The sequence below is a fragment of the Nicotiana tomentosiformis genome, chromosome 4 (assembly GCF_000390325.3).
Source record: "Nicotiana tomentosiformis chromosome 4, ASM39032v3, whole genome shotgun sequence".
NCBI classification, from domain to species: Eukaryota; Viridiplantae; Streptophyta; class Magnoliopsida; order Solanales; family Solanaceae; genus Nicotiana; species Nicotiana tomentosiformis.
In genome coordinates, this window is record NC_090815.1 from 48,593,043 (window position 1) to 48,619,223 (window position 26,181).

The 26,181-nt window shown below is 40.8% G+C and overlaps 1 protein-coding gene and 1 non-coding gene across 2 annotated transcripts; one reads left to right on the forward strand and one right to left on the reverse strand.

Annotated features, from left to right (window-relative positions):
• Nucleotides 1-19,372: 19,372 nt before the first annotated feature.
• LOC104118957 (uncharacterized) lies at nucleotides 19,373-20,101 on the reverse strand. The gene is made up of 2 exons (XM_009630345.1): nucleotides 19,746-20,101; nucleotides 19,373-19,658 (listed from the first exon to the last, which is right to left on the reverse strand). Exons 1-2 carry the CDS (start codon nucleotides 20,099-20,101, stop codon nucleotides 19,373-19,375), a joined length of 642 nt encoding a protein of 213 aa, XP_009628640.1.
• Nucleotides 20,102-24,838: 4,737 nt separating this feature from the next.
• Nucleotides 24,839-24,942, forward strand: LOC117273135 (small nucleolar RNA R71). The gene has a single exon (XR_004503090.1). It is a non-coding gene; the product is annotated as a small nucleolar RNA R71 (small nucleolar RNA).
• Nucleotides 24,943-26,181: the final 1,239 nt, after the last annotated feature.

Below are 26,181 nucleotides of genomic sequence, written 5' to 3' on the forward strand. Positions count from 1 at the left end.
TATTTTCCGTAACTATGAACGAGCTGAGCATCATATATTGAGTATTAATTGTACTATTTTCATTATTTTGTTACGAGTTGTTCTTGGCTGTTGGTGTTGGACTCTGACCGTTGTCTAAGCTCGTCACTGCTTTCAACCTAAGGTTATGTTTGTTACTTATTGAGTACATGGGGTCGGTTGTACTCATACTACACTTTTGCACATTGCGTACAAGTTTTGGAGCTGATGTTGTTGTGTATGGAGGGAGCTGGCATTGAAGATGTACTTGCATTCCAGTTGTAGATGTCTCTTGTTCATGGTAACTTTAGATTTATAAAATCTGTTTATGTACATTTCAAACAGATGATGTATTTATTTCATACCAGCTTTGTAAACTCTATATCTTTGAAGCTCATGATTTGTACTACCTATTTCATTTATTTCATCATTAATTTTTCTCAATAGATCTCCTTGAGTTGGATTATTGATTAATTGGCTTACCTAGTGAGTCGGGTTAGGTGCCATCATGACTAGTTGGATTTTGGGTCGTGACAAGTATTAGGTGTACTGATGTATATTGATGTCTATTAGGTGAAGTCATTGAATGCCCTATTTATCATGGTGTTCAAGAAACTTATGGTTTCGATAAGTTCAAACAGATAGTGGAAAGTTACGTTAGTTGGATGATGGTAGCAATAGAGGTGAAATCAAACAACTACAAAGGGGAAAAGCAATGTGGGATTTACCTGGGCACGGGGAGGCGAGAAGTCGACCGTTGAAGATTGAAAAACCTTTGGTCAAAGCCCTAATGTCCAGAGGTCACTGTGTTTGACCTCTGGACATCGAATAACAATGATGAAGCCGAAGATAATATTCATGCATGCTCTGATTTGAAAGAACGGGGCCAAGACATATGAAATTCCAAGTCACTCTTTTAGGTGTAGGGTTTTGATTTGGGATTTTGAATTATAACGACGAAAGGGGAAAGATTCAAACGAGATTCATGACTAGCAGGGACAAAGCAGATGATTTAGGTTCAATTGAAGTGATCTTGCACTAATTTGTGCAAGGTGTTTTGGATCGATTGAGTTACAAGATTGAGAGAATAGGGAGAGAAAGAGGAACGGGAGGCGAAGGGGTGGTGTTGGAATGATTTAGGGTTAGAGGGGTCCAATTAGTTTAATTTGACCGAATGAAGCGTAGCCATTAGATTATTGTGGTCAACGACTCCGATATTTCGGCAATAAAGGGAAGGAAAAATAATTAAAGTTGATAAAATGGGAACCGTTGGATTACTTGGATCTAACGGTTAATATGGGATGCTGGGAATTCCAAAAATAAAGAGAAATTAAGATTAATAATGGACCGTTGATGATTTGAATCAATGGTCCAAATGTATTGTGTTTCTTCTGTGAGTGTAGAAGAGCGATGACATGGCACTATGCCATTGGCTTAGATAGGGTAGCACAGATTGTCAACTCGTATGGATAGTGTGGGTCTGGACCGCGTCAAAGGCGTATTTGGCATATGATTTGGGCTAAATCAGATGGTATATGATTTAAAATGTGGCCATATTTCATTTAATTAGACAATTATAATTGTAGCCTTTTGAGCTTTTAACCCCCTTTAAAAATTAAATAACTTAGACTTAGTTAATCCTAATTAAATACAATAAAATATAATCATCGAATATATTAATAATTACTGTAATTAATTTGTAACTGAATATTATCTATAATACTTCACTTATTGAATTGTGAAAACCGATTTTTTGCTAATTAAGATAATAAAGATAATGTAATTATAATTTTGAGACCAAATTATTAAATTAATTGTAAAAGTTTTATATTAAGATGTGAAAGTTTAATTAATTAAAACGGTAGGAGTAACAAATTTACCAATATTTTATACTAAATTACAATTAATTTATTGCTGCTAATTTGTCATGACCCAAACCGATAGGCCATGACAAGTGCCCGAATCCTACCTGTCGAACATCCCTAACCATACGTCTAAGATATAAACACAAAATAGGGGTAGGTCATGCATAACATATGCCAATAAACATGTGAATCATGTGAATAACATACCTACATACATATATACATACACATACACACACACACACACACATATATATATATGTGCAGAACACGGTAGGGCTAGCCGACAAGGCTGCTATGGACCACTATATATATTAAAATAGAAGCCGACAAGGCCACACACTATCCAACTATACATGACTATCTGCAGACCTCTAATAGAGTGTACAACTGCATAAAGGACGAGGCTAGGCCCCATCATACCCATATATGTATATACAAATATCGTACCAAAACCCAATAGCAGCTCCGGATCAAATGGAGCACACCAACTCTCGCTGAGCAAGGATCTTGAGAAGGGGAACCGTCAAGCTATCTACCTGCACTTGCGGGCATGAAACGCAGGCCCCTAGGCAATAGGGGCATCAGTACGAATAATGTACCAAGTATGTAAGGCATAAAAATCAGTATATAAAGGACATGAAAGAAACATAGAGTCAAGGACTCAACCTGTAAGTCTGAATAACTCTGTGATTCATGAAACATTTATAATGCCATGCATATGCATATAAATGTCATGTCATGCATAAGTATATACTTACATAACATCATCAAGCCTCTGAGGGCATCTCATCATATCATCTCGACCTCGGTGGGCGAAATTATCAACGTATACCAACAGATCGGGTGGTGGTGCGTATATAACGTCGTAACCTTTCCTCATACCCCATATACATAAAACATACGCGTATATAATGTCATCTGGTCATGGGTCAATGTACATGTATGAATGAATGCAATGCATAAGAAGTAAGTCAATAAGACCTCTCGGGATGTCATAAGATCAATATACCTTCGGTTAATATCACGAAATAAACTTTATCAACTTACATATGTTCTGAGACCCATGAACAGACGATATAATAATATGACATATATGGAATCAAGAACATAGGCAACCATAGTACTTCTAATAATAAAGTCATTATGAAAGTTGTGTATTTGCTTGTTTTGTTGTATCATATGGATCATGCCAAAAGGAAAGAAGGGATAGCCTAAACATACGTTATAGAAATCTGTCCAATAAGAATGCTAAACTCAGCTCACTGCACCTTAATCTACAACGACAACAGTGAAGCTATTGTCAACCTATGAATGACTCTCTCATTTATATAATGAAAGTAACTTAATCTGTAACAAAAACGGGCAGCATTTCCCCTAATTTTACTACTTCCTCAAGCCTACTATAGGCGAGACAACAACACAATATAATCAGCAACTTAAAAACAACCTAACAACAATTCGAGACCTTTAATACAACAAAAAGCCCAAATATACCATAACACACCCAATATACAGGGTATCAATTAGCCTGAAATTGCAACGATGAGCAACCAGCCCACTACCCTACCACATGTGGCGTTTCTCCACGACCTTTATCCTTCCAAACTCCATAAGTCAGCAACACAAGTGTAACGACTCGACCAGTTTTTTGAGCTCTAGCGCCTCGTTTGGCAATTTGAGACCTTGAGTAGCTTCACTTCATGTATCATGACTTGTACGTGTGGTCGGAATTGAATTTCAGAAAGTTCGGAGTTGATTTAGATGGAAAAGTTTCAATTTTGAAGCTTTAAGTTAGAATAGTTGACTAAGGTTTGACTTTTGAGTAAATGATCTCATAATCAGTATTTTAAGGTTCCAATAGGTTTGTATGATAATTTCGAACTTGGGCGTATATTCGGGTTGAGTATCGGATCGCCCGGGAGCATTTCGGCGCTTATTGTGAAAAGCTGGCATTTTGAAGATTTTAGAATTTCCTATGTTTGGTTTGAAATGGACTTTGGTGTTACTGATGTCCGTTTTAGATTCCGAGCCTTGGAATAGGTTCGTATCATAATTTATGACTTGTACGCAAAGTTTGGCATCATTCGGGAATGTTTTGATATGATTCGGATGCGTTCCTCGATGTTTGGAAGTTTGAAAGTTTAAAGAAAGGTTTCGATTGTCGATTCATAGTTTTGATGTTGTTTGGTGTGATTTGAGGCCTCGAGCAGGATCGTGTTATGTTTTGGGACTGGTTGGTGTGTTTGGACGGGGTCCCGAGGGCCTCGGGTGTGTTTCGGGGTGGTTTCGGACCTAGTTTGGGTGCTTTGGGTGATGCTGGTTGCTGGTGCTAGTGTTGTGCATCATGGTCGCGAGGTGATGTACGCGAACGCGAAGAAGGAATTTGGGGGGCTGCTAGTTTGTGCTACGCGATCGCGACTTGGGAACTGCGATCGCGGAGAAGGAATGATGGACCAGGGGTTTGCCTTATGCGAACGTGGCTTTTGGTTTGCGAACGCATAGTTTTGGTTGGCTTTCGCGATCGCAAAGTGGAAGGGCCTGGGCAGAATGTTTTTTATAATGGGGGCTTGGCTCATTTTCATTTCATTTCTTGTACAAGTTGTGAGCTAAATATACAAATTTAGGCTTGTAGATTCATGACCACGAAATTTGAAGAAAACCTAGAATTTGGTATTTTTAGATTTTGATCACGAAATTGGACATTGAATTGGGAATAAATTATATATTTGAGTTCGTAATGTTATGGGTAATGTTTATCTTCGAATATTTTTGGAATCTGGGCATGTGGGCCCGAGGGTTGACTTTGTTGACTTTTTTAGTGGATTTGGGAAGTGTTATAAATTAATTAATTATGATGTTGGAGTATATTTATATTGGTTTTCATGATTGTTTGACTAGTTTCGAATCGATAGGCATTTGGTTTGAGGTTCTAGAGAGGCGTTGGAGCCAGTTATGGAACTTCGGAGCGAGGTAAGTCTCCTGTCTAACCTTGTGAGGGGTAATTTACCCCATAGATATTATTCTTGTTATATGCTACATGTTGTGGGAGTTGCGCACATATGAGGTGACGAGTGTCCGTTCGTATGCTAGAATTCCTTATTATGTCCGGGTAGACTTAGGTTCACGACATTCTTTAATTGTACTAATTGAGTTATCCTTGCATGTTTAGTTTCGTTATTTCGCGTTACGACCTGAGACTAGGCTTGCATAGAGTGACGTACTCGCTATTGTAGAGATTTGACAAGCTACTTGGTTAGCCGCAGAATAATTGTTTTTTCTCCTAAGAATTTCTCCCGTGTTGTGCGTTTTCATCGAAAAACTTCCTTAAATTTCATAACTCACACGTATATTCGTGAGTGGGGTCAAGGATCCGTTACACCTTCTTATTCTAATGGGATTAGGTTGTTCGCCTCGGCAGGATTATGTAGCACATTTTTATGGGATCGGGCCATTCGCCTCGGCAGTATCATATACTTATGGGATCGAGCCGTTCACCTCGGCAGTATCATGTATCATATACTTAAGGGATCGGGCCGTTCGCCTCGGCAATATCATATACTTATGGGATCGAGCTGTTCGCCTCGACAGTATCATGTATCATATACTTATGGGATCGGGTTGTTCACCTTGGTAGTATCATGTATCATATACTTATGGGATCGGGCCATTCGCCTCGGTAGTATCATGTATCATATTCTTATGGGATCGGGTCGTTCTCCTCAACAGTATCATGTATCATATTCTTATGGGATCGGGTCGTTCTCCTCGGTATTTCTATAAAATACTCTTATGGGATCGGGTCGTTCGCCTCGACAACTTCATGAAACACTCTTATGAGATCGGGCCATTCGCCTCGGAAGAATCGCGTGTAATATTTGACAAGAAGCCAGTGTATCCATGAGTTTTCCTGATTTGAATTGTGGCAACATATCTAGTAGGGACTATTTTATATATATACTCTGGTTGAGGAGGTAAGCGATAATTGAGAGCTTGAGTTTACTGTTCAGAGAAGGATTGTACCATGTACCTATATTTGTTTACACTATTTATTTATCATGCCTCATACTTGTTTACTTTCTATTGTACTTGATTTATTAGACCACTAGTAAGTGTCGATGTTAACCCCTCGTCACTACTTCTCCGTGGTTAGGCTAGATACTTATTGGGTATGCGTTGATTTACTTACTCATGCTACTCTTCTGCACTTATTGTGCAGGTATGTATATTCCTAGCGGTCTTTTGGGCGCAAAGGTGTGGCTATTACGGGGACTTTATGGTGAGCTGCATCCCATGTTACGATGCGCAGCATACAGAGTCTCCATCAGAATTATTTACATTTTCCTGTCTAACTTGTATTTCAGACATATGGTGTATTGCTATAGTACCTTCTAGTAGATACTCATGCACTTGTGACACCAGGTTTTGGGGGTGTTCTAGAATTTGTTTAGGGATTGTTTACATTGATACACTTTTACTTATGACCTCTCTATCTAAATAAGATTCATGATTTTAAAAATAATAAAATGAATAATAAAGTGTTGGCTTGCCTAACGGCGACCTTGGGCACCATCACGGCCTATACTAGATTTTGGGTCGTGACAGCTTGGTATCAGAGCATTAGGTTCACTTAGGTCTCACAAGTCATGAGCAAGTCTAGTAGAGTCTTGCGGATCGGTACGAAGATGTCTGTACTTATCTTCGAGAGGCTACAGGGTTGTTAGGAGCACTTCCCTTCTTGATTCCTCGTCGTGCGATTTGATTCCATTGAGGCTTATGCTTTCGTTTCCTTTCTACTCATTCTTATACGGTGTTGAGCGCTTGTTATTAGTTGGGCATCGAGGAGTTGTAATGGTAAGACAGATGTGGTATAGGATGTTTCTCCCTGAGTATTCGAGTGGGTTATTATCGTCGCCTCATGGAGAGGTGTTCTGTCATTTCGGCCCCAGTGTTGGTATTGCCTACGGTCGAGATTTGGTATATTCCAAATTTGGTTGAATTCTTGTTAATATTGTGGGGTCGCCGTCCTTGATTGAATGCATTGAGGCTCATCGGCATGTTGGTCTTCTTTTGGTTGCCTCTAGGCACAATGTTGTGAGATGGAACCTAAGAGGAAGTTATCAAAGAGGATTGTGCGTTGCGACTTCAGAATCGGACCAGCATTTCCAGTGTTGATGGTTCAAGGGAGATGATCTCTGAGGTGGTTTCTATGCTTGGTAATTTTGAATGTGACGAGAAGGGCTTGATTGGAATGTAGTAAAAAGTGAAGTATTTGATCATGGTCTTGGGTGAGTTACAGCTTCGAGTTTCAAACACGTTGTTGGACATTGGGGTGATGTTAATGGATGAATGGATTCTTATGGATGGTGGATCAGAGTGGACCCAGGGAAGTTAGTCGATTTCATGATGGATGTAACTATAATAGTGATGTTGGAGGAGGCCGATATGAAATTACACAAGTAAGCTATCTCTTTTGAGCAGGTTAGCGGTTGTATGGTTTTGATGAAGTTCCTACGTAGAGTTCTACTTTCTGCCCAGCATGGGATGCATGTACTGTGATGTGAGCTTGGATCACTTGAAGAAGATGGTACGACTGTTAGGAGGTTGAGCGTGCGATGGTGGCTGATAATTCAGGATGTGTTATGATTGGCGCAACAAGAGCTCGCGAGAAGTTGGCCGAGTAATGGTATGGAATCATGGTAACTGGGTAAAAGAGGTCATTGTGGGGTCTGGATCTATGTGGTTGTAGCGTAAAGCTAAATGGGGGAGCCCACCATTTTTGATTGGGTCACGTGGTTATGTGCTTGTGCAGTTTCTGGTTGTCGGTACATTAATAGACTAATTATGACTAAGGAAAGGAAACCTCAGGGGTAACTCGGGCAAAGGACACGAGGAAGGTGTGCTACATTTCGCCTTATCGATTAATGTGCAGGTGTTGGGATGACTCAGAATTTATGGTTCCTATGGATGTGATGTGCAAGGAAAAGAATTCATCCGATTGCTTCTTTGGAAGTGTTCATGTGCTAGCAGAGCACTAGAGTTTGGTTATGTATTCGGGACCAGGTCATAGTGGGTCACTCTCAACAATAGTACTAGTGGGTTCAAGAAGTAAAGTGTGGTGTTTAAAGATTTTGGGATCGTTAGGTGGCTAAGAACTGGGTTTTGCAGCAAAGTGTGAAGAATACTTGGGGAAATTCTATGTTATCATCGAGTCTACGGTGCAGTGTTAGGGAAATGGGAGAAACTGCTTTGAATTCGCAGGAGGTCTTTCAGAACGGGCGTATCAGTTGGAGATACTATGGAGTGCACGAGGAGGGTATGAAATGGCTTATGGGTATTGAAACAATGTTGTCTCATGATTTGTGTCACTCGAGATGAGTGTTGATTGGGATCCGTTATATGATTTAATAAAGCTATTGATTCTGAAGGCAAGTCAAGGAGAAATCGGAAGAAGGTGTGTCGGCCTAGTAGTGGTTTGGATCGGCATGATTAAGGAAATGATCGGTTCCTTCGGTGTGGTAAGAATATACAGATGATTTGTGGTTGTACGTGCGGGATTGACAACCTCCGTGATTTGATTGATTTGGAGGCATTTGATTTTTATGGTTCTGTTATGTGTAAATGGATTTTGGAAGAGTTATGGCAGTTTAGACTACAACTTGACGTTTGATTTTCTGTGATTATGGGAATTTAGTTGCGTGTTGCAGTTGTTCTTCTGAAATAAGTGGAGTGAAAGGGGGTTCTAGTCGATGAAGTGTTTATTCTACTTGTGGTTCAAGGGATTTTGATGAAATTCTTAGACTCTCGCATAGAGGCATGATGGGTGCAGTGAGCAGTATGGAGATTGGAAGTTGAGGATCAAGGTTGCGGTTCGGTTTTGATAAGAATGTCACGAGCTCGGAGGAGCAGGGGAAGATTTAATATGTTCAGAGTATGGTGGCATTATTTTCGAGCAGTCTGAGGATGGTCTCTTTTGTGGAAGAAGTGTTGGGTATTGAAATGAGGATGCTTGACTAGCACTATGGAAATAGCATGGTCTATGGCCATTAATATTCAGATTTTACTACCTAGTGCGGAAGGTTGTGGGACTATATCCCGCAGGAATATCGTATAAGTGTGATGTGTTAATCATTTGATTGTCAGAGATTGAAATAAGGTATGGAGATTTTGGTGTTGTCGCCAACGGGAGAGGTTATGACTGAGATGTGCCCTATTCCTTTGGTTGTGGTCCTGTGTAGCTTGTCGTTATTGCACCTTAGTCGTGCTTGAGTTTTTGTAGTGCGTGGCGCTGTCTGTCTCCCCATGATTGTATTTATGCACTTGGCGTGCTTGTGGTCGATATTCGGGCATTTCATAGATATGAGCATTATGGCTCGATGGGTATTTCCTTATTTATTATTATGTGTGGATTGGGTGGCACGCCGCAACGGGTATGATGTTTGGATAGGGTTGCACACCGTAACGGTATCATGTGTGGATTGGGTTGCACACCGCAACAGTGAGATGTGAGATTTTAGTCAGTGTTTGAGGTGTGGAGTTAGCCGCCTACCGCCTGAAAGGGGTGGCATATTCTTGGTTTGAGCTGTGGGAGGACTCTCGGGAGGAGGGGAGCCCTCTAGTGAGGTGGAGTGAGTTTGTTGATGCCTTTATAGACCATTTCTTGCCTGCCGAGACTAAGGCAGCCCATGCCGCAGAGTTTGAGGATCTTAAGCAAGGGAGTAAGAGTGTGTGGGAGTATCACATGGAGCTCGCGCGTTTGTCTAAATATGCTATTCACATGTTGCCTACTATGGAAGCTAGAGTGCACCGGTTTGTGTAGGGCCTTAGCCCCTTGGTTATCAATGAGGCCGCTACAGCTGCCTTGAATTCAGATATGAACTATGGGAAAATGGTAGCATTTTCTCAAGCTATAGAGGACCGCAAGTTGAAGAATAGAAGGGAGCGAGAGGGTACCAGCAAGGCCCGGTCTGCGGGCAACTTTGGGGAGTCATTTGGTGGGGGAAGATCAGCCTTTAGGGGAGGGTCATCAGGGCCAACCCAATCTCATGCTCAGTCCTTAGCCAGTGCACCGCCAGCAGGACCCAGTCAGCAGCAGGGGAGTCGTTTCAGGCCCAATCAGGGTAGTAGGGGACCCCACCAGCAAGGCCGATCAGGAGGGAGATTCCAGCAACAGCGGAGACCCCCATGCCCCAGATATTCAGAGGGAGTGCCATTTATCCCGCCAGGGTGTGGGCAGGGGCACAGCACAACCATCCAGTCCTGCAGCTGCTACATTTTCAGCACCCCCTCCATCTCGTGGCCCTCCGGCACCAGCAGCGCATGGTGCAGCTAGGGGCAGTGCGCAGAGTTCAAGAGGACCTAGCCGTTTCTGTGCTATGAGTGGTCGCCAGAGTGCAGAAGCTTCTCCAGATGTTGTCACAGGTATATTGACTGTCCAAACTCATGATGTATATGCTCTTATTGATTCTGGTTCCACCTTGTCCTATGTTACCCCTTATGTTGCTATGGAATTTGGGATAGAACCGGAATAGCTTCATAAGCCATTCTCTGTATCTACTCTGGTTGGCGAGTCTATTGTGGCCGCACGGGTTTATAGGGATTGTGTTGTCACGGTGCGTGGTCGGGACACCGTGGACGATCTCATTGAATTGGGGATGGTTGATTTTGATGTAATTATGGGAATGGATTGGCTTTATTCATGTTTTGCTAAGTTTGAGTGTCGAACTAGAACTATGAGGTTTGAATTTCCCAATGAGCCAGTTGTTGAGTGGAAGGGGGGTAATGTGATGCCAAAAAGTAGGTTTATTTCATACCTTAAGGCCACTAAGATGATCAACAAGGGGTGTATTTACCATTTGGTCCGAGTTACCGACACTAGTGCTGAGACGCCTACACTCGAGTCTGTGCCAGTTGTGAATGAATTCCCAGAGGTCTTTCCTAATGAGCTCCATGGAATTCCTCCAGACATGGAGATTGATTTTGGGATTGATGTGAAGCCAGGCACGCAGCCTATATCTATTCCGCCCTACAGGATGGCACCAGCATAGTTGAAGGAGCTAAAGGAGGAATTGAAGGATTTGTTAGAGAAGGGCTTCATCTGATCGAGTGTGTCACTAAGGGGTGCACCGGTTCTCTTTGTAAGGAAGAAAGATGGATCACTGAGGATGTGTATTGACTACCGGCAGCTCAACAAAGTCACAATCAAAAACAAGTACCCGTTACCAAGAATAGATGATTTGTTTGATCAGTTACAGGGTGCTATATACTTCTCCAAAATTGATTTACGATCCGGGTATCATCAATTGAAGATCAGGGAGCAGGATATTCCGAAAACAGCTTTCAGAACCCGGTATGGGCACTTTGAATTTCTGGTAATGTCTTTTGTGCTAACAAATGCCCCGACATCTTTCATGGATCTTATGAATTGGGTTTTCAAGCCTTTCCTCGACTCCTTTGTGATAGTATTCATTGATGATATTCTTGTGTATTCACGAGGTCGGGAGGACCATGCCGATCATCTCAGGGCAGTTTTGCAAACTCTTCATCAGCACCAATTGTATGTGAAATTTTCAAAGTGTGAATTTTGGCTCGAATCTGTCACATTCTTGGGTCATGTTGTCTCTAGAGAAGGAATTAAGGTTGATCCTCAAAAGATTTAAGCAGTAAAGAATTGGCCTAGACCTACAACGCCAACCGAGATTCGCAGTTTCTTGGGCTTGGCAGGGTATTACAGGAAGTTTGTGGAGGGGTTCTCTACTCTTGCCTCTCCGTTGACTAAATTGACTCAGAAAGAGGTTAAGTTCCAATGGTCCGATGCTTGTGAAAGTATCTTCGAGGAATTGAAATCGAGATTGACTATGGCGCCGGTGTTGACCCTGCCAGAGGGTACAGATGGATTTGTGGTATATTGTGATGCTTCAAGAATTGGGCTTGGGTGTGTATTAATGCAACATGGCAAGGTTACAGCATATGCTTCTAGGCAACTCAAGAATCATGAAAAGAATTATCCAACACATGACTTAGAACTTGCAGCAGTGGTTTTTGCATTGAAGATTTGGCGTCATTATTTGTATGGGGTCCATGTGGATGTATTCATGGACCACAAGAGTCTCCAATATATTTTCAAGCAAAAGGAGCTAAATCTGAGGCAAAGAAGATGGTTTGAGTTACTCAAGGATTACAACATCGATATTCTGTATCACCCGGGGAAAGCCAATGTTGTGGCGGATGCCCTTAGCCGGAAATCTATGGGTAGTTTGGCCCACTTGGAGGCATGTCAAAGTTCGTTGGCCAGGGAAGTCCATTGATTGGCTAGTTTGGGAGTTCGTCTTGCGGACTCTAGTGAAGGAAGGGTAATTGTGCAAAATAGAGCTGAATCATTGCTTGTTGTGGAAGTCAAAGAGAAGCAATACAACGATCTATTTTTGGTGCAATTGAAGGAGGGGATTCAAAAACATAAAACTATGGCTTTTACTCTTGGCATGGACGATGGTACACTAAGGTACAAAGGGCGACTATGTGTTCCAAACGTGGATGGTCTCCGTGAAAGAATTATGAATGAAGCTCACACTTCTATGTATTCCGTGCACCCAGCTTCTACAAAAATGTACCATGATCTTAAGGAAGTCTATTGGTGGAATGATATGAAGAGGAATGTAGTAGAATTTGTGGCAAAGTGTACAAATTGTCAGCAAGTGAAGCTCGAACACCAACGGCCCGGTGGGTTCAGAACATAGAAATTCCAATGCGGAAGTGGGAAATGATTAATATGGACTTTGTGGTAGGATTACCTCGTACTCCTCGTAAGTTTGACTCGATTTGGGTGATTGTGGATCGACTCACGAAATTAGCACAATTCTTGCCAGTTAAATCTACCGACACAGCGGAACAGTACGCTCAGTTGTATATCAAGGAAATAGTCAGGCTACATAGTACTCCAGTTTCTATCATTTCCGATCGAGGGGCTTAGTTCACGACATTTGGAAGGAATTTCAGCAAGGTTTGGGTACTTAGGTGAATCTTAGTACAACCTTCCATCCACAGACCGATGGGCAAACAAAGCGGACTATTCAGATGCTTGAGGGCATGTTGCGTTCTTGTGTTCTTGATTTCAAGGGTAGCTGGGATGATCATTTACCACTCATAGAGTTTGCTTAGAATGACAACTTTCATGCAAGTATTCAGATGGCACCATTTGAGGCATCATATGGTAGGAGATGTAGATATCCCATTGGGTGGTTTGAGATTGGGGAAGCAGAGTTGATAGGGACATACCTCATGCATCATGCTATGAAAAATTTTAAATCATAAAGGAGCGGTTGAAAACTGCTCAGAGTCGTCAAAAATCCTGTACAGATGTTCGTCGTAGAGACTTACACTTCAAAGAAGATGATTGGGTATTCTTGAAGGTTTCCCCTATGAAGGGTATTATGCGGTTTGAAAAAAAAGGGAAATTGAGTCCGAGGTATGTCGGGCAGTACAAAATCATCCAAAGGATCGGTGTGGTGGCATACAAGATTGAGCTACCATCCGAGATGTCATTAGTGCACCCGGTATTCCATGTGTCTATGTTGAAGAAGGTAGTTGGAGATCCGTCAGCTATTATGCCGGTTTAGACCATTGAGGTTAATGTAGAATTGTTATGAAGAAATTCCAATTGCCATTCATGATAGGCAAGTCCGAAAGTTGAGAAATAAAGAAATTGCCTCCGTGAAAGTGTTATGGCGAAACCAGCAGGTTGAAGAGGCCACTTGGGAGGCCGAGGAAGAAATGAAGAAGAAGTATCCTTTCTTGTTTGAATAGCTGTGTAATCCTTTCTTTTATGAACTTGTCGCCTATGAATTTTGTATCACTTGTTCAGTTAACGTAAAGGTGTTCATTTTGATTATATGTTGCTTATGAGGCCATGGTTGGTATTGTTATGAGTTTTGTTACATCGTTGGCTCGTGCATATGGTTGTAAGATATGTTTCTGGGGCTCTCTGACAGGTGGATAGGCCTAGTTACAAAAGAAACTCTGACAAAATTTTTGGAAATTTGGGAAGTTAGTTAAATTTAGGGTTGCTAGTGTAGGGTATGAAAAATTGAGTTGCATAAGGTGCTAATAGTAGATCCTGATCCTCATTTGAGGACGAATGATCTTAAGTGGGGGAGGATGTAAGGCCCCGTAAAAAGAATTTTCCTAAAAACCCGATTTTCGTGATGCCAAAGTAGGCATAGAGGTTATAATAGTAGAAATTCTTTTTGGATTGAAAAGTGCGCTAGGAGTTGAAGGAAAATGTTGGGTAGAAGTACTCATTTCTGTGGCCCATTCTGCGGCCGCAAAACCACTCTGCGGACCGCAGACTGGTCGCATTGTGGGGCAGATTTTTGGGGCATTTTTTTGATGCCCAATTTCGCGGCCATTAAGCGACCGCATAACCGTTTCGCGTGCCACATTCTTGTCGCATATCCCGCCTTGGGATTTTTCGGAGGGAAGATCTGCGGTGCACTATGAAACCGCATAACCGTTCTGTGGTGCATTACGCAACCGAAGAACAGGTTTGCGGGCCGCATAGTGACCGTAGACCAGGTCAATTTCTTTCCAGCTCCGGCACCCATTTCCGCGGTCATTTCGCAGACCGCATAACCATTATGTGGTCGCATATGCGACCGCAGAACCTATTCCGGAGCTTCATTTTGGGGTTTTTAAACCCGACCCTATTCTGTTAAAACATATCCCATAGACCATTTTGATCATATTTTCTGATATTTTTAGAGCGAGAGAGAGGGTCCTAGAGGAAGAAGTGATCTTCATCACATTGCTCTTCAATTCTCACTTAAAATCTTGAAGATTATCAAGAGAGGCACCTAGGTCTTCTTCCTAAGAGGTAAGATTCTATTACCCAAACTCTTAATTGCAAAATGTAACTAGAATGGGCCATTAGTAAGGTAATTCATGGGGATGGGAGTGCTTACCTTGCATGCATGTATCCTTGTAGTATATGGGAAGATTGTGAGCTAAAAATGATAGAAAATGGGTTGGGAATGGTGGAATCTTCCACAAAAAGGGCCTTAAAACATTGATGCACACCTAGTGTTTGATAATATGCTCAAATGAGCTAGAATCATGACCATCATCCTAATTTTGGTCCAACTTGTTATATTTCTAAAATAGATTGAAGTTGCTAAGAATTCCGGATCATTTTATAGTTTGAGAATCTCAATTGAGGTATGTTGGCTACCCCTCCCCCCCCCTTCTTCTTAGAATCGAATCCCACGGTGTTCATGTAATTGGAAGCAAGCCCTTGATCATTATAGAATTGGCGATTTCTAGTGTGTTTGTGTTGAAGGATGTAAGTTCAATATTTATTCTAAATGCTTCATCATATTTTCTTGTTATTTGAGGATGTGTTCAAAAATGTGGAATATGTGTTAGAAATGTTAAGACTTCATATCAAGATCGAAATAAAGGTTGTTATGCTAAATTGTATAAAAAGCCTCTATGTGTCTAAGATTCCCAAATTGCTCATATGTGAATTTAATGTCTTGAATGGGAAGCTTTATTGTTGTGGATAGTGATAATGATATTTGAATGTGGAAAAAAAAGGGACTGAAACTATGAAATATGGCCAAGTGCCAAGAATGACTTTTTAATCGTAATCACTAGTGCCAATGAATTGAAAGTATATGAAAGAAGTACGATGTGAGATGATTGACTGAAAATGGTAATGTCTCAAATGAGATGGCCTAGCCGATCGGGCCGAGATCGGACTCCGTGTAAGAACACGGTGGTATTGTGGATGAAATTGTGAAAATGGTTGATGTCTCAAATGAGATGGCCTAGCCGATCGGGCCATGATAGGACGCCATGCCGCACACATGGTGGTATTGTGCTAGAAATTATAATGAAATTGTGGTAATGTATCAAATGAGACGACCTAGCCGATTGGGTCGAGATCGGACTCCGTGTAAGAATACGGAGGTGTTGTGGATTGTGGAATATCAGTACTAAAGATCACCCAACCTAATAATATGGAAATTGACTTGAAAACGTATATGATCCTTAACTTGTTGTTCTAATATTATTTGAAGCCCTTATTGAATTCTTGATTGTCCCACTTGTATTATTATTCAATCTATTGAGTTGGTGTTTAGCTTTACATACTAGTGCTATTCGACGGTACTAATGTCCCTTTTGCGGGGGGCGCTGCATCTTTAAATGGATGTAGGTGGTTACATAGCAGACAATGTTGGTCACAGATAGTACTGCATCCTCTTCTCAGCGGACTCGGTGAGCCCCATTTCATTCTGGGGTCAAGTATTATACCTTTTGTTTATATTGTGGTCACCTTTTGAGGTATAGCCGAGGCCTTATTGTCGGCACCATCTTTACTCTCTTTTGTATCTTTAGAGGCTCCGTAGACACTATGTGGGTTGTATATGGGTGTTGGGAATGTTAAACAAGTTATGTTGTGTTTGATCAGTTGTTACACTCGAACTGTAAGAAATGTGTATTTTGAGACTTAAAGGCGCAATGACTAATGAAACGATTGAGGATTGTATAAATGAGCTTCCTACTGTATAATTAATGAAATCACGCCTTTTCTTGATCATGGATGAATTGGGTAGAAAGTACCTAACAAGGCTTGCTCGGCCGGGTTCACTCGGTTGAGCGCCGGTCGCGCTTCACGAGGTTGGGAATAACACACACACACACATACACACACACACACACACACACACACACACACACATATATATATATATATATATATATATATATATATATATTGGCCCTTCTTTAGACGCTTATATCTTTTTATCCGGACGTCGTATGAATGAACGGTTAAGAATGTTGGAATACATTCCAAGACCTTCATTTCGGCATATAATATGTCCCAAAAAGACCTCATATAACACACAAAATGTATTGCTCAAAATGTTTCGTTACAAGGCAAATCCTTAGTCGCTTTTTCTGCAACTTAAATCCGATTTTTTCCAAAGTTTATATTTTATATCCAAATATCATATATAGTAATATTATGACTTTACACTCATTTAAATCATGATTAAAAAGTCTCATATTCATTATACATCACCTTGGGACGCACAAGGTGTACCATAATTATTATGTATTATATTATTTATATTTTAAGAAAATAGGTTTTGTTGATTTGAAAATACTTTACTAAATTTATTACTGGTTAATAAGTGTAAATAATTCAATTTTAAAAGGGAAGGGTCAAAATTGATCATCAACAACTACCACTCTTTGACCGGAGATGATAAAAGAGTTTGGGGGCAAAGAAATTGACTTAATAACCAATTTTTTCCCGACTCTAGGCATGCATTGTAAATATGGTGCGTGGAATTTGGGAAAGATCATGAATCGAGATTACAGTCGAATTCTGGCTTTAAACCGCCTGCATACCTCAGGCTTATAGAGGATCAGGCCCCATGTAGTTCTTGAATGATGATTCGAGAGAGTTGCGCTTGCTGGAATTGCCCTAGTATCATATTATGGAAATACGGAAAGACTGAAGGATTTTGGAACCTGAGTGACTTCACAAACTGTAGCTTGATTAGGAGACTTCAAAGAATTTTCGATTTTGGGGTTTTGCTTATTGGATTGAATTGGAGTTTTGATCCTTGGCTCTCCTTATGAGTTTGTTGTCACACATAGCGGTGTAACTTGGTTTGCTACTTAGAAGAAGTTCCACATTGTAGTGTCTGATCTTGCAAAAAGAAGATACACACATACCCATATATCTTAGTAGAGATACGTTAAGATATTATGTAAATATGCAGGAATGATGATGCCTGGCTTCCAGCTATCCATTATTCGGGATGGCGGGATGTTTGAATCTGAAATCTCCGAGCTCTGGAGCATTATTTGGGATGCCGGGGATGGGCCTTTGAATTTGACTTGATTGTTAGCCAGGTTGTATACCATTCCGTAGTTGTCGGAGCATTTAAATCTCCACGCAATGGGAGTAATTGACTTCGATTTTAAAATCTCCACACGATGGGAGTATCTCCACGCGATGGGAGTAGTTGACTTTGAATGTAAAATCTCCGCACGATGGGAGTAGATGACTATAAAATGCATGTAAGCTGCACAAATAAAATGGAAAAACATTCAAGATAAGACAAAGAAATAAATGACAATGCCCAAGAGTTACTCTTGACTACAAAACTAATAGCGGTCGTTGATCCACGAAATATGGGGCGGAATTGGATTGTCCATCCTTTGATTGGCGGAGTCAGTGATGAGTTTTGCAACTATCTACTTGGAATCTTCGATATGGTAGAGTGACGATGTGGTCTGTGCAAAGTACTTCAGTTGGCGAAGCGAACAATTTGCTACATGCAGGGCTCCGCTTAGCAGGGTCGGCGGCTCGATATGTACAAGATGCTCCGATTGATAGAGTAGACGGTTTGCTATATACAAGGCTCCGATTGATGGTGTCTGCGACTTGGTATGTACAAGGTGCTCTTATGGGTATAGCAGACAATTTGATATATACATGGTGCCTCGAATGCTTCAAGGACTTGACTCTGGAATACCTGCAAAGAATTTGAAGTTAGTCCTTAACCATATGATAATTATGAATTGAACAATAAAAGAGAGATAGGGGATCATGGGATTTTAGCGGGTCTATCATTGTTTCTGGTGCGCTCTGGTATCCTTTGATTCCTATCGAACCTCCACTCAAAGAAAAATTCTTAGTAGAGGGGGCGTTGATTTGTGTTGATTGCAGGCCTGATCTTGCCCTCGATCTAGTAGGTTACACCATGGAGCTCGATGGGTGGAAGAGTAGAATTGTCTAAAGATATTTTGGAAAGTCGTTTATGTTTAATACAAACACCGTTGTTCTGGATTATGACATGTTTAGAAATTCTTTCCGGGGCGAGTGTTGTTTCTTCATGGCTCCGCCCTATTGATGACTTTCTTCTGGATATCCCTTGATGACGTAGCTTCCTTCCGTCGTGATCACTTCCTAATCTAAACAAATGTATTACAAAGGCTTTCCTAGGATTATGCCCGAACCTTTTCAGGTTGCCTATGTATCCAAATGGAATCAGGTCTAAAAGTAGTTCGAGGATGATAAAATGATGAATGAATTCTTGTGGAATGACCGAGCCTGACTTCGGCACCCTACGTATCCAAATGGAATCAAGTCAAAACGTAGTTCGATTTCAATGGATGACTGAATCAGGCGTGGATTGCATACATATTCTTGCCAAAGGAAATCAAGTCATGGCATAGTTCCGAATAAATACAAAATGACATTTGGATTTCTATTACAAAGGAGAGGGAGACCGGACCCTACGTAGGTTGCCTACATATCCCACCGTGGGAAATTAGGTCGTGCGTAGTTTTGTTACAACAAAACCCTAATTCTACCATATTCAAATGTCGTATCTCTTGACTGCATCTGAGTTGATAGGCTTTGTACTGACTGTGCCATCCATTTCTGCTAGGATCAATGCTCCACCGGGTAATACTCGATGGACCACATAAGGACCCTACCAATTTGGCATGAATTTCCCCTTGGCTTCTTCTTGATGGGGGAATATCTTCTTCAAAACCAGTTGCCCCAGTGTGAAATACCAAGGTTTCACCTTCCTGTTGAATGCATTGGCAGTCGTATTTTGATATAGTTGACCATGACAAGCCGCATCCATTCTCCTTTCATCAATTAGCATAAGTTGTTTTTGCCTGACACGTATCCATTCTACATCATCTAGCTTGGCTTCTTGGATGACTCTCAAAGATGGTATCTCAACCTCTGCGGGTATCACAACTTCTGTGCTATATACCAATGTATATGGAGTTACTCAAGTAGATGTCCTCATGGTAGTGAGGTAAACCAGTAAGGCAAAGGATAGCTTCTCGTACCATCGCTGATAACTGTCCACTATTTTCTGTATGATCCTTTTGATGTTTTTGTTGGCTGCTTTAACTGCTCCATTCATTTGTAGTCTATAGGCTGTGGAGTTACGATGGACAATTCTGAACCTCTCGCAAATCTCCCTCATGAGATCGCTATTGAGATTAGCTGCATTGTTAGTTATGATTGATTCCAGGATCCCGAATATCCAGACTATGTTGTTACAAACGAAATCCACCATCTCCTTCTTCGTGACAGACTTGTATGTAGAGGCTTCAACCCATTTGGTGAAGTAGTCGATGGCTACCAAAATGAAACGATGTTTGTTTGATGCAGCGGGTTCTATAGGTCCAATCACATCCATGCCCAATCGGAAAATGTCCAAGGAGAACCCAATATGTTCAACTCACTTGGTGGAACCCGGATGAGATCCCCATGAATCTGACACTAGTAACACTTCTGCACGTAGTGGATACTATCACTTTCCATGATCATCCAAACGTATCCGGCCCTCAGGATCTTCTTGGCTAAGGTGAAACCATTCATGTGAGGCTCGCACATTCCTGCATGTATTTCTTCCAATAGCCTCATTGCTTAAGTAACATCTACACACCTTAACATACCCAAGTCTGGGGTCCTCCGATACAAGATTTCCCCGTTAAGGAAAAGGTGATTCACTAGCATTCTTAATGATTGATTTTGACCATTAGTGGAACTTTCTGGGTATTCTCTAGCTTTGAGGAATCTTTTGATGTCGTGGTACCAAGGTTTACCATCTAGATCCTCATCTACATGGAAACAGTATGCATGCTGATATAAAACCTCTATCTTGATGGGTTCAATGTAATTCTTGGCCGGATGTTGGATCATAGATGACAAAGTTGCAAGAGCCTCGACGAACTCATTCTAGATTCTAGGGACATGCTTGAACTCGATCTTTGTGAATTTATTACACAACTCCTTCACGCAGTGAAAGTATGGGAGGATCTTGACATTTTTGGTGGTCCACTCACTCTGAACTTGGCGTATCGGTAAATCAAAATCTCCTATGACCCAAAGTTCCTTAATGTTCATGTCAACTGCCATTCTTATCCCGAGGATGCATGCCTCATATTCTGCTATATTATTTGTGCAAGGGAACCTTATCTTAGCTGAAGCTGGATAATGTTGTCCTAAGTTGGAAATTAGGACTGCCCCGATTCCTACTCCCTTGCAATTTGCCGCTCCATCGAAACACATTCTCCACCCAGGGTATGACTCTGCTCCATCGTCTCGGAAGTATGTGGTAAGTGGATCGTAGTCCATGTCCATCGGGTTTTTTGCGAGATGGTCAGCCAACGCTTATCCTTTGATGGATTTTTGCGTCACGTACACAATGTCGAACTCATTGAGAAGAATCTGCCATTTAGCCAACTTTTCTATAGGCATCGGCTGCTGGAAGATGTACTTGAGCGGGTCGAGTGGGGATATCAGATATGTGGTGTATGTCAATAGGTAGTGTCTTAACTTCTGAGCGATCTAGGTCAGATCACAGCAAGTCCGCTCTAACAAGTTATATCTGGCTTCGTACGGTGTGAACTTCTCGCTCATATAATAAATAGCTCGTTCTTTTTTCCAGTCTCATCATGTTGTCCCAACACGCATCTGAATGCATTATCCGAGACGGACAAGTATTGTAGCAACGGCTTCCCAGGCTCAATATAAACTAACACTGATGATTTCAAACACCTCACACTTAAACCATTGCTCGTCTTCGAGCAATCAAACTACACTCCACATCAAACACGGCCTTTTTCAACAACTCTCATAACCCATCACACCAAGAATATTTAAAACAGATTAAGTACAATACCGTAACATCCTAGCCTCAAAATTTGACTCAAAAGAACCACGCATTATTTATAACCCACTCACTTACTCTAACACAGAGGTCAATGAAATTACCTTTCCTTCATGAATTAAATGCCCTCACATAACAATAGAGAGTAGTTCCACACGTAATAGAATTTAAGAACAACTAGGAACTCAAGATATAAAGAATTCACTCACTCTCAGAAACAACATTCATGTGCCACAAAAGACGTACCATAAGCTTGCCCGTAGTGTACTACTCTACTAATTGAGCTCATTCAGTCAAGGATCAAGTAGGACTTTAACTGGTTGTAATGTAGGGTGTGGGATGGGTAGGATACATTTAGATATAAGAGTGACTACACCTCCCTAAGTGCTTTAAAATATACATTTCATTATTCCAAACCCCACACTTATGTCAAACCATAACTCCACCTTTACACCAATATACATTAACTCCCTACTTCTTTAAGCACAATTACATCAAGTAACCACTATCACGAAATATTTATTTTCACAATCATACACTTATTTTTTCTTTCTTTTTCAATTCAAGTGGCTCTTATGTTTTTCAAAAACATTGCACTTTTCTCTTTATTTCAATAGTTCCACTCAAAAGCCAAACCAAACACCCCACACTTCAATTTTACAAAGTTCATAACAAATTCAAGTGCTCACGAGAGGTAAAAGGTTCAAATAGATGGTCAATTCAAACAAATGGGTAAGGCTTGTAATGTGGTTGCCAAAGAAATAGGATTACAGGCTCAAGGGGGTTAACTACGATACATAACAATTATGTGGGTAAAAGTATATAATTGGCTTAACAAAGAAATGCCTAAATCACTTCCAAGACTAAATAAAACTACTATTTCACTTTGCAAACACATGAGGCAAGTTCTAGGTATCAAATACACCACACAGAATACCACAAAAGCTCACACACACATGGCACATAACTCACTCAGGATTGGACTATCAAGACACTCTAGTCAAAGCAGTTAAGCAAAGCCAAGATCATACAATCTAAGGTACTTATAAAAGAGTCAAAAAACTGAGCCTAAGCGTCACAACTAAAGCACTCACTATTCTCAAGGTATAATAAAGTCAAAAGATATTGCTTTAAATTCAAATCCTAGCACAAGGTTTCCTACTCCTAATAAAATTAAAAACTAACTACACCTGGTTCAAACAAAAGCCTTGGAAAAGAACCACGACACAAAGAAAATCCAAGGGTGAATTAATACGCTACCTAACAAAAGAAAATCTTTTTGTCTTTTTATTTCGACTTTAATTCCAAAGAAACCTGTTGAATGATATCCACCGTCGGGAAAAATCAAAATTGTTTCAAATTTTTATGGTTTTTTTTCAATTTTCCAAACTACTACAACTAAAAAAACTAACACGTATATATACAACATACAACTATCCCCCACCCCACACTTTAAGTTGTGGCATGTCCCCATGACACACAATTAAAAAGCATAAGGTAAAGGAAACTTCCCTGAACATCTAGTTAGGGTCTGAGTCGAAGTCGGGCTCCATTCCTCGCTCCCGAACTAATGCACACATCCATGCAGACAGATTCTTCTTAGCCTTTTTGAGATACACCCCACACTTATCTTTCTCAGTCACTGCAGCCTTCTCTTTTGAGCCCTTCACTTTCCACTCAACTCTTGAAGGTAGTTTTTCTTTTTGTGCCCCCTTTACTACATTCTTCTCAAAATTCACAGTCTCCTCACCCACTCTAAGCATGAGTTTCCTCTCATGTATATCCAATATTGCTCTACCTGTCGCTAAGAATGATATTCCTAAGATGAGGGGGACCTTCTTGTTCTCCACCATATTCACCACTACAAAGTCTACAGGAAATACGAACTTATCCACCCGAACTAACACATCTTCCACTATCCCCCTCGGGTATTAGAGTCGTTTGGTCCGCCAGCTGCAAAGATATTGGCACCAACCTTATCTCTCCAATCTCCTTCTCTAGTTTCCTATAAATAGATAGAGGCATTAAGTTAATTGAGGCACCAGAATCATATAAAGGCTTATCAAAATTTATAGTTCCTAATGAGCAAGGTATAGTAAAACTCCCTGGATCTCCACACTTTTGTGGGAGTTTGTTTTGCAATATCGCGCTGCAATGCTCTGTGAGCTTCACCACCGAGGACTCCTCTATCTTCCTCTTCTTTGTAAGGATCTCCTTCAAGAATTTGGCATAAGCAGGCATTTGTGAGAAAACTTCTGTGAATGGTAAGTTTACATGAACCTATTTCAGCACATCCAGAAATCTCCCAAACTGCTTGTCCAGCTTTTTTCTATATAGCTTTTGAGGGAAAGGTAAAGCAGGCATATACTCGCTCTCATCATGTTCCTCCCGTCTTGATTTTTCTTCCTTCTTTTTCTTCTCAGTTTTCATGGGCCTTTCTTCTTTTTATCAACATCATTCTTCAGCTGCTCCCCACTTTCTTTTTCAAGTTTCACATCCTTTTGGATCGGGGTGGGATCTTTCAACACTTGCCCAATTCTTAAAGTTACAACATTCACTATTTCTTTTGGATTTCTCTCAGTATCAGCGGGGAGAGTTCCTGGAGCCCTCTCAGATAATATTTTTGCAATTTTTCCCACTTGTCTCTCCAAGTTTCGGAAACCAGTGCCCAATTCTTTGATAACTGCTCCATGGGCATCCAGCCTCTAATCCAGGTTGACCAGGTTGAATGGGTTGTTGAGGCTGAAATTGCTGCCTCTACTAATTTTGGTATACTGGAGCTCCCTGTCCCTAGGGTCTAGAGTTATTTTGTTGCCAAGCATTCGTAGTACCTCCAGGTGAACTCCATGAAACACCGAGGTGCCTCTGACCCATTGCATTGAAATTGCAGCTCCCCATAATATTTACTTCCTCAGTTGAGGCTTGACACTCATGAGTAGGGTGTCATCTTCCACATATATCATAAGCTGCGTGAGGCTTATTTTGTATCGAGGCTAAGGTCAGCTTCTGTATTTCTTTAGTCATAGCATCCAGTTGTACCGCACAAATTTATTAGCATTAACTTGGTGAACACCAGTTGATCTTCTTTTTTCATCACTCTCAGAGGGCCACTGTGCATCTTCAAATAACTCATCAAGAGTTATAACTATCTCCTCTGGAGTCTTCGTCATCAAAGGGCCTCCAGCTGCATTGCTCAATGTTTTACGTAAGGCTGGTGTCAATCTATCCCAAAAGTCTTGGAGTTGCATCCAGAATTCAATTCCGTTATGTTGACACTTTCTAACAATCTCCTTAAACCTCTCCCATGCTTCAAAAATAGTTTCAGTATCTTTCTGGAAGAAGTTATAGATTTCTCTTCTAAACTTGCCAATCTTAGCTGAGGAGAAATATTTATCAAGGATTTTTCTGGTCATCTCCTCCCAAGTTCTAATTGATCCCGTGGGCAAGCTTCGAAGCCACTACTTTGCATTATCTTTAAGAGAAAAGGGTAATGCCTTTAAGTACACTGCATCCCGTGACACACCATTGTTTTGAAAGGTTTTCATAATCTCCTCGAAGTCCATTAGATGTGTGTTTAGATCTTCGTTTGGTTTCCCTCTGAAGACACAACAATTCTGAAGGGTTTGAAGAAACCCTTGCTTCAACTCAAAATTGTTTGCTGCAATTGGAGGTTGTCTAACACTTGACAATCCTTGATTATAGACCGGTCTAGCATAATCGCCAAGTGGTCTCCCAGGCCCGGGAGCTATATTTATGAACTGGTCTGTAGCCAAGGGTTGATTTTAAGCAATTCTCTGACCCCTCTCTTCTTCATAGATAATCTGTGCATCTCTAATAGGTGCTTCCTCAGCATCCTGCGCATCTTGTTCTCATCGTTAGGCTACTTCTCTCGTATCCAAATCTACATTATCTTCACCATTTCTAGCCATAAGTTCTTTGGTTGAGGATTGCCCAACCTTTTCTTTTGTCTCGATGAGATTTCATTCCTTCCTCAGTTGTCGCAGTTGTTTTTCTATCTCGGGATCGTATCGTAGCACTTCCTTCGTAGAAGTTCGAGTCATGCACCAATCTTAACTTGTAACATGTGCCTAGTCAAAACCAAACCGAATGTAAAAAGAGAAAAACAAAAATTAAAAAAAATCCTGAATTAGCATTACAAACTATTTCAAATACAATTGATTGCCAATCCCTGGCAATGGCGCCAAAATTTGACGAGCGCAAAATACATTAAATTATGCTCGTTAATAAAATATAGTATAGTATAATATCGTATCCACAGGGATTAGATTTAAGCAGTATTCTCGTAGTTTCTAGCTTGGTTTCTATCTAAGGTGATCAAAAATTGAGATTTTATATAATTTCTAACTAAAATTAAATAAGATCTAAAGCTATTGACTAATGACAATCAAAACAAAGGTAAGCAAGGAAGTTATCAGTGGGAGAAAATAGAGGTTGATAGGATAGGTGCAAGATAATTGTTTGGGATCTAATTCTAGATAATTCAATTCTAATGTTCTAGTGAGTCTCTCGAATTCACTCAATTGTTAGTTCAAATGTTCAGCAAAAACTCCTCTCTCGGTTATGTTTTAACCTCATAAGATGAA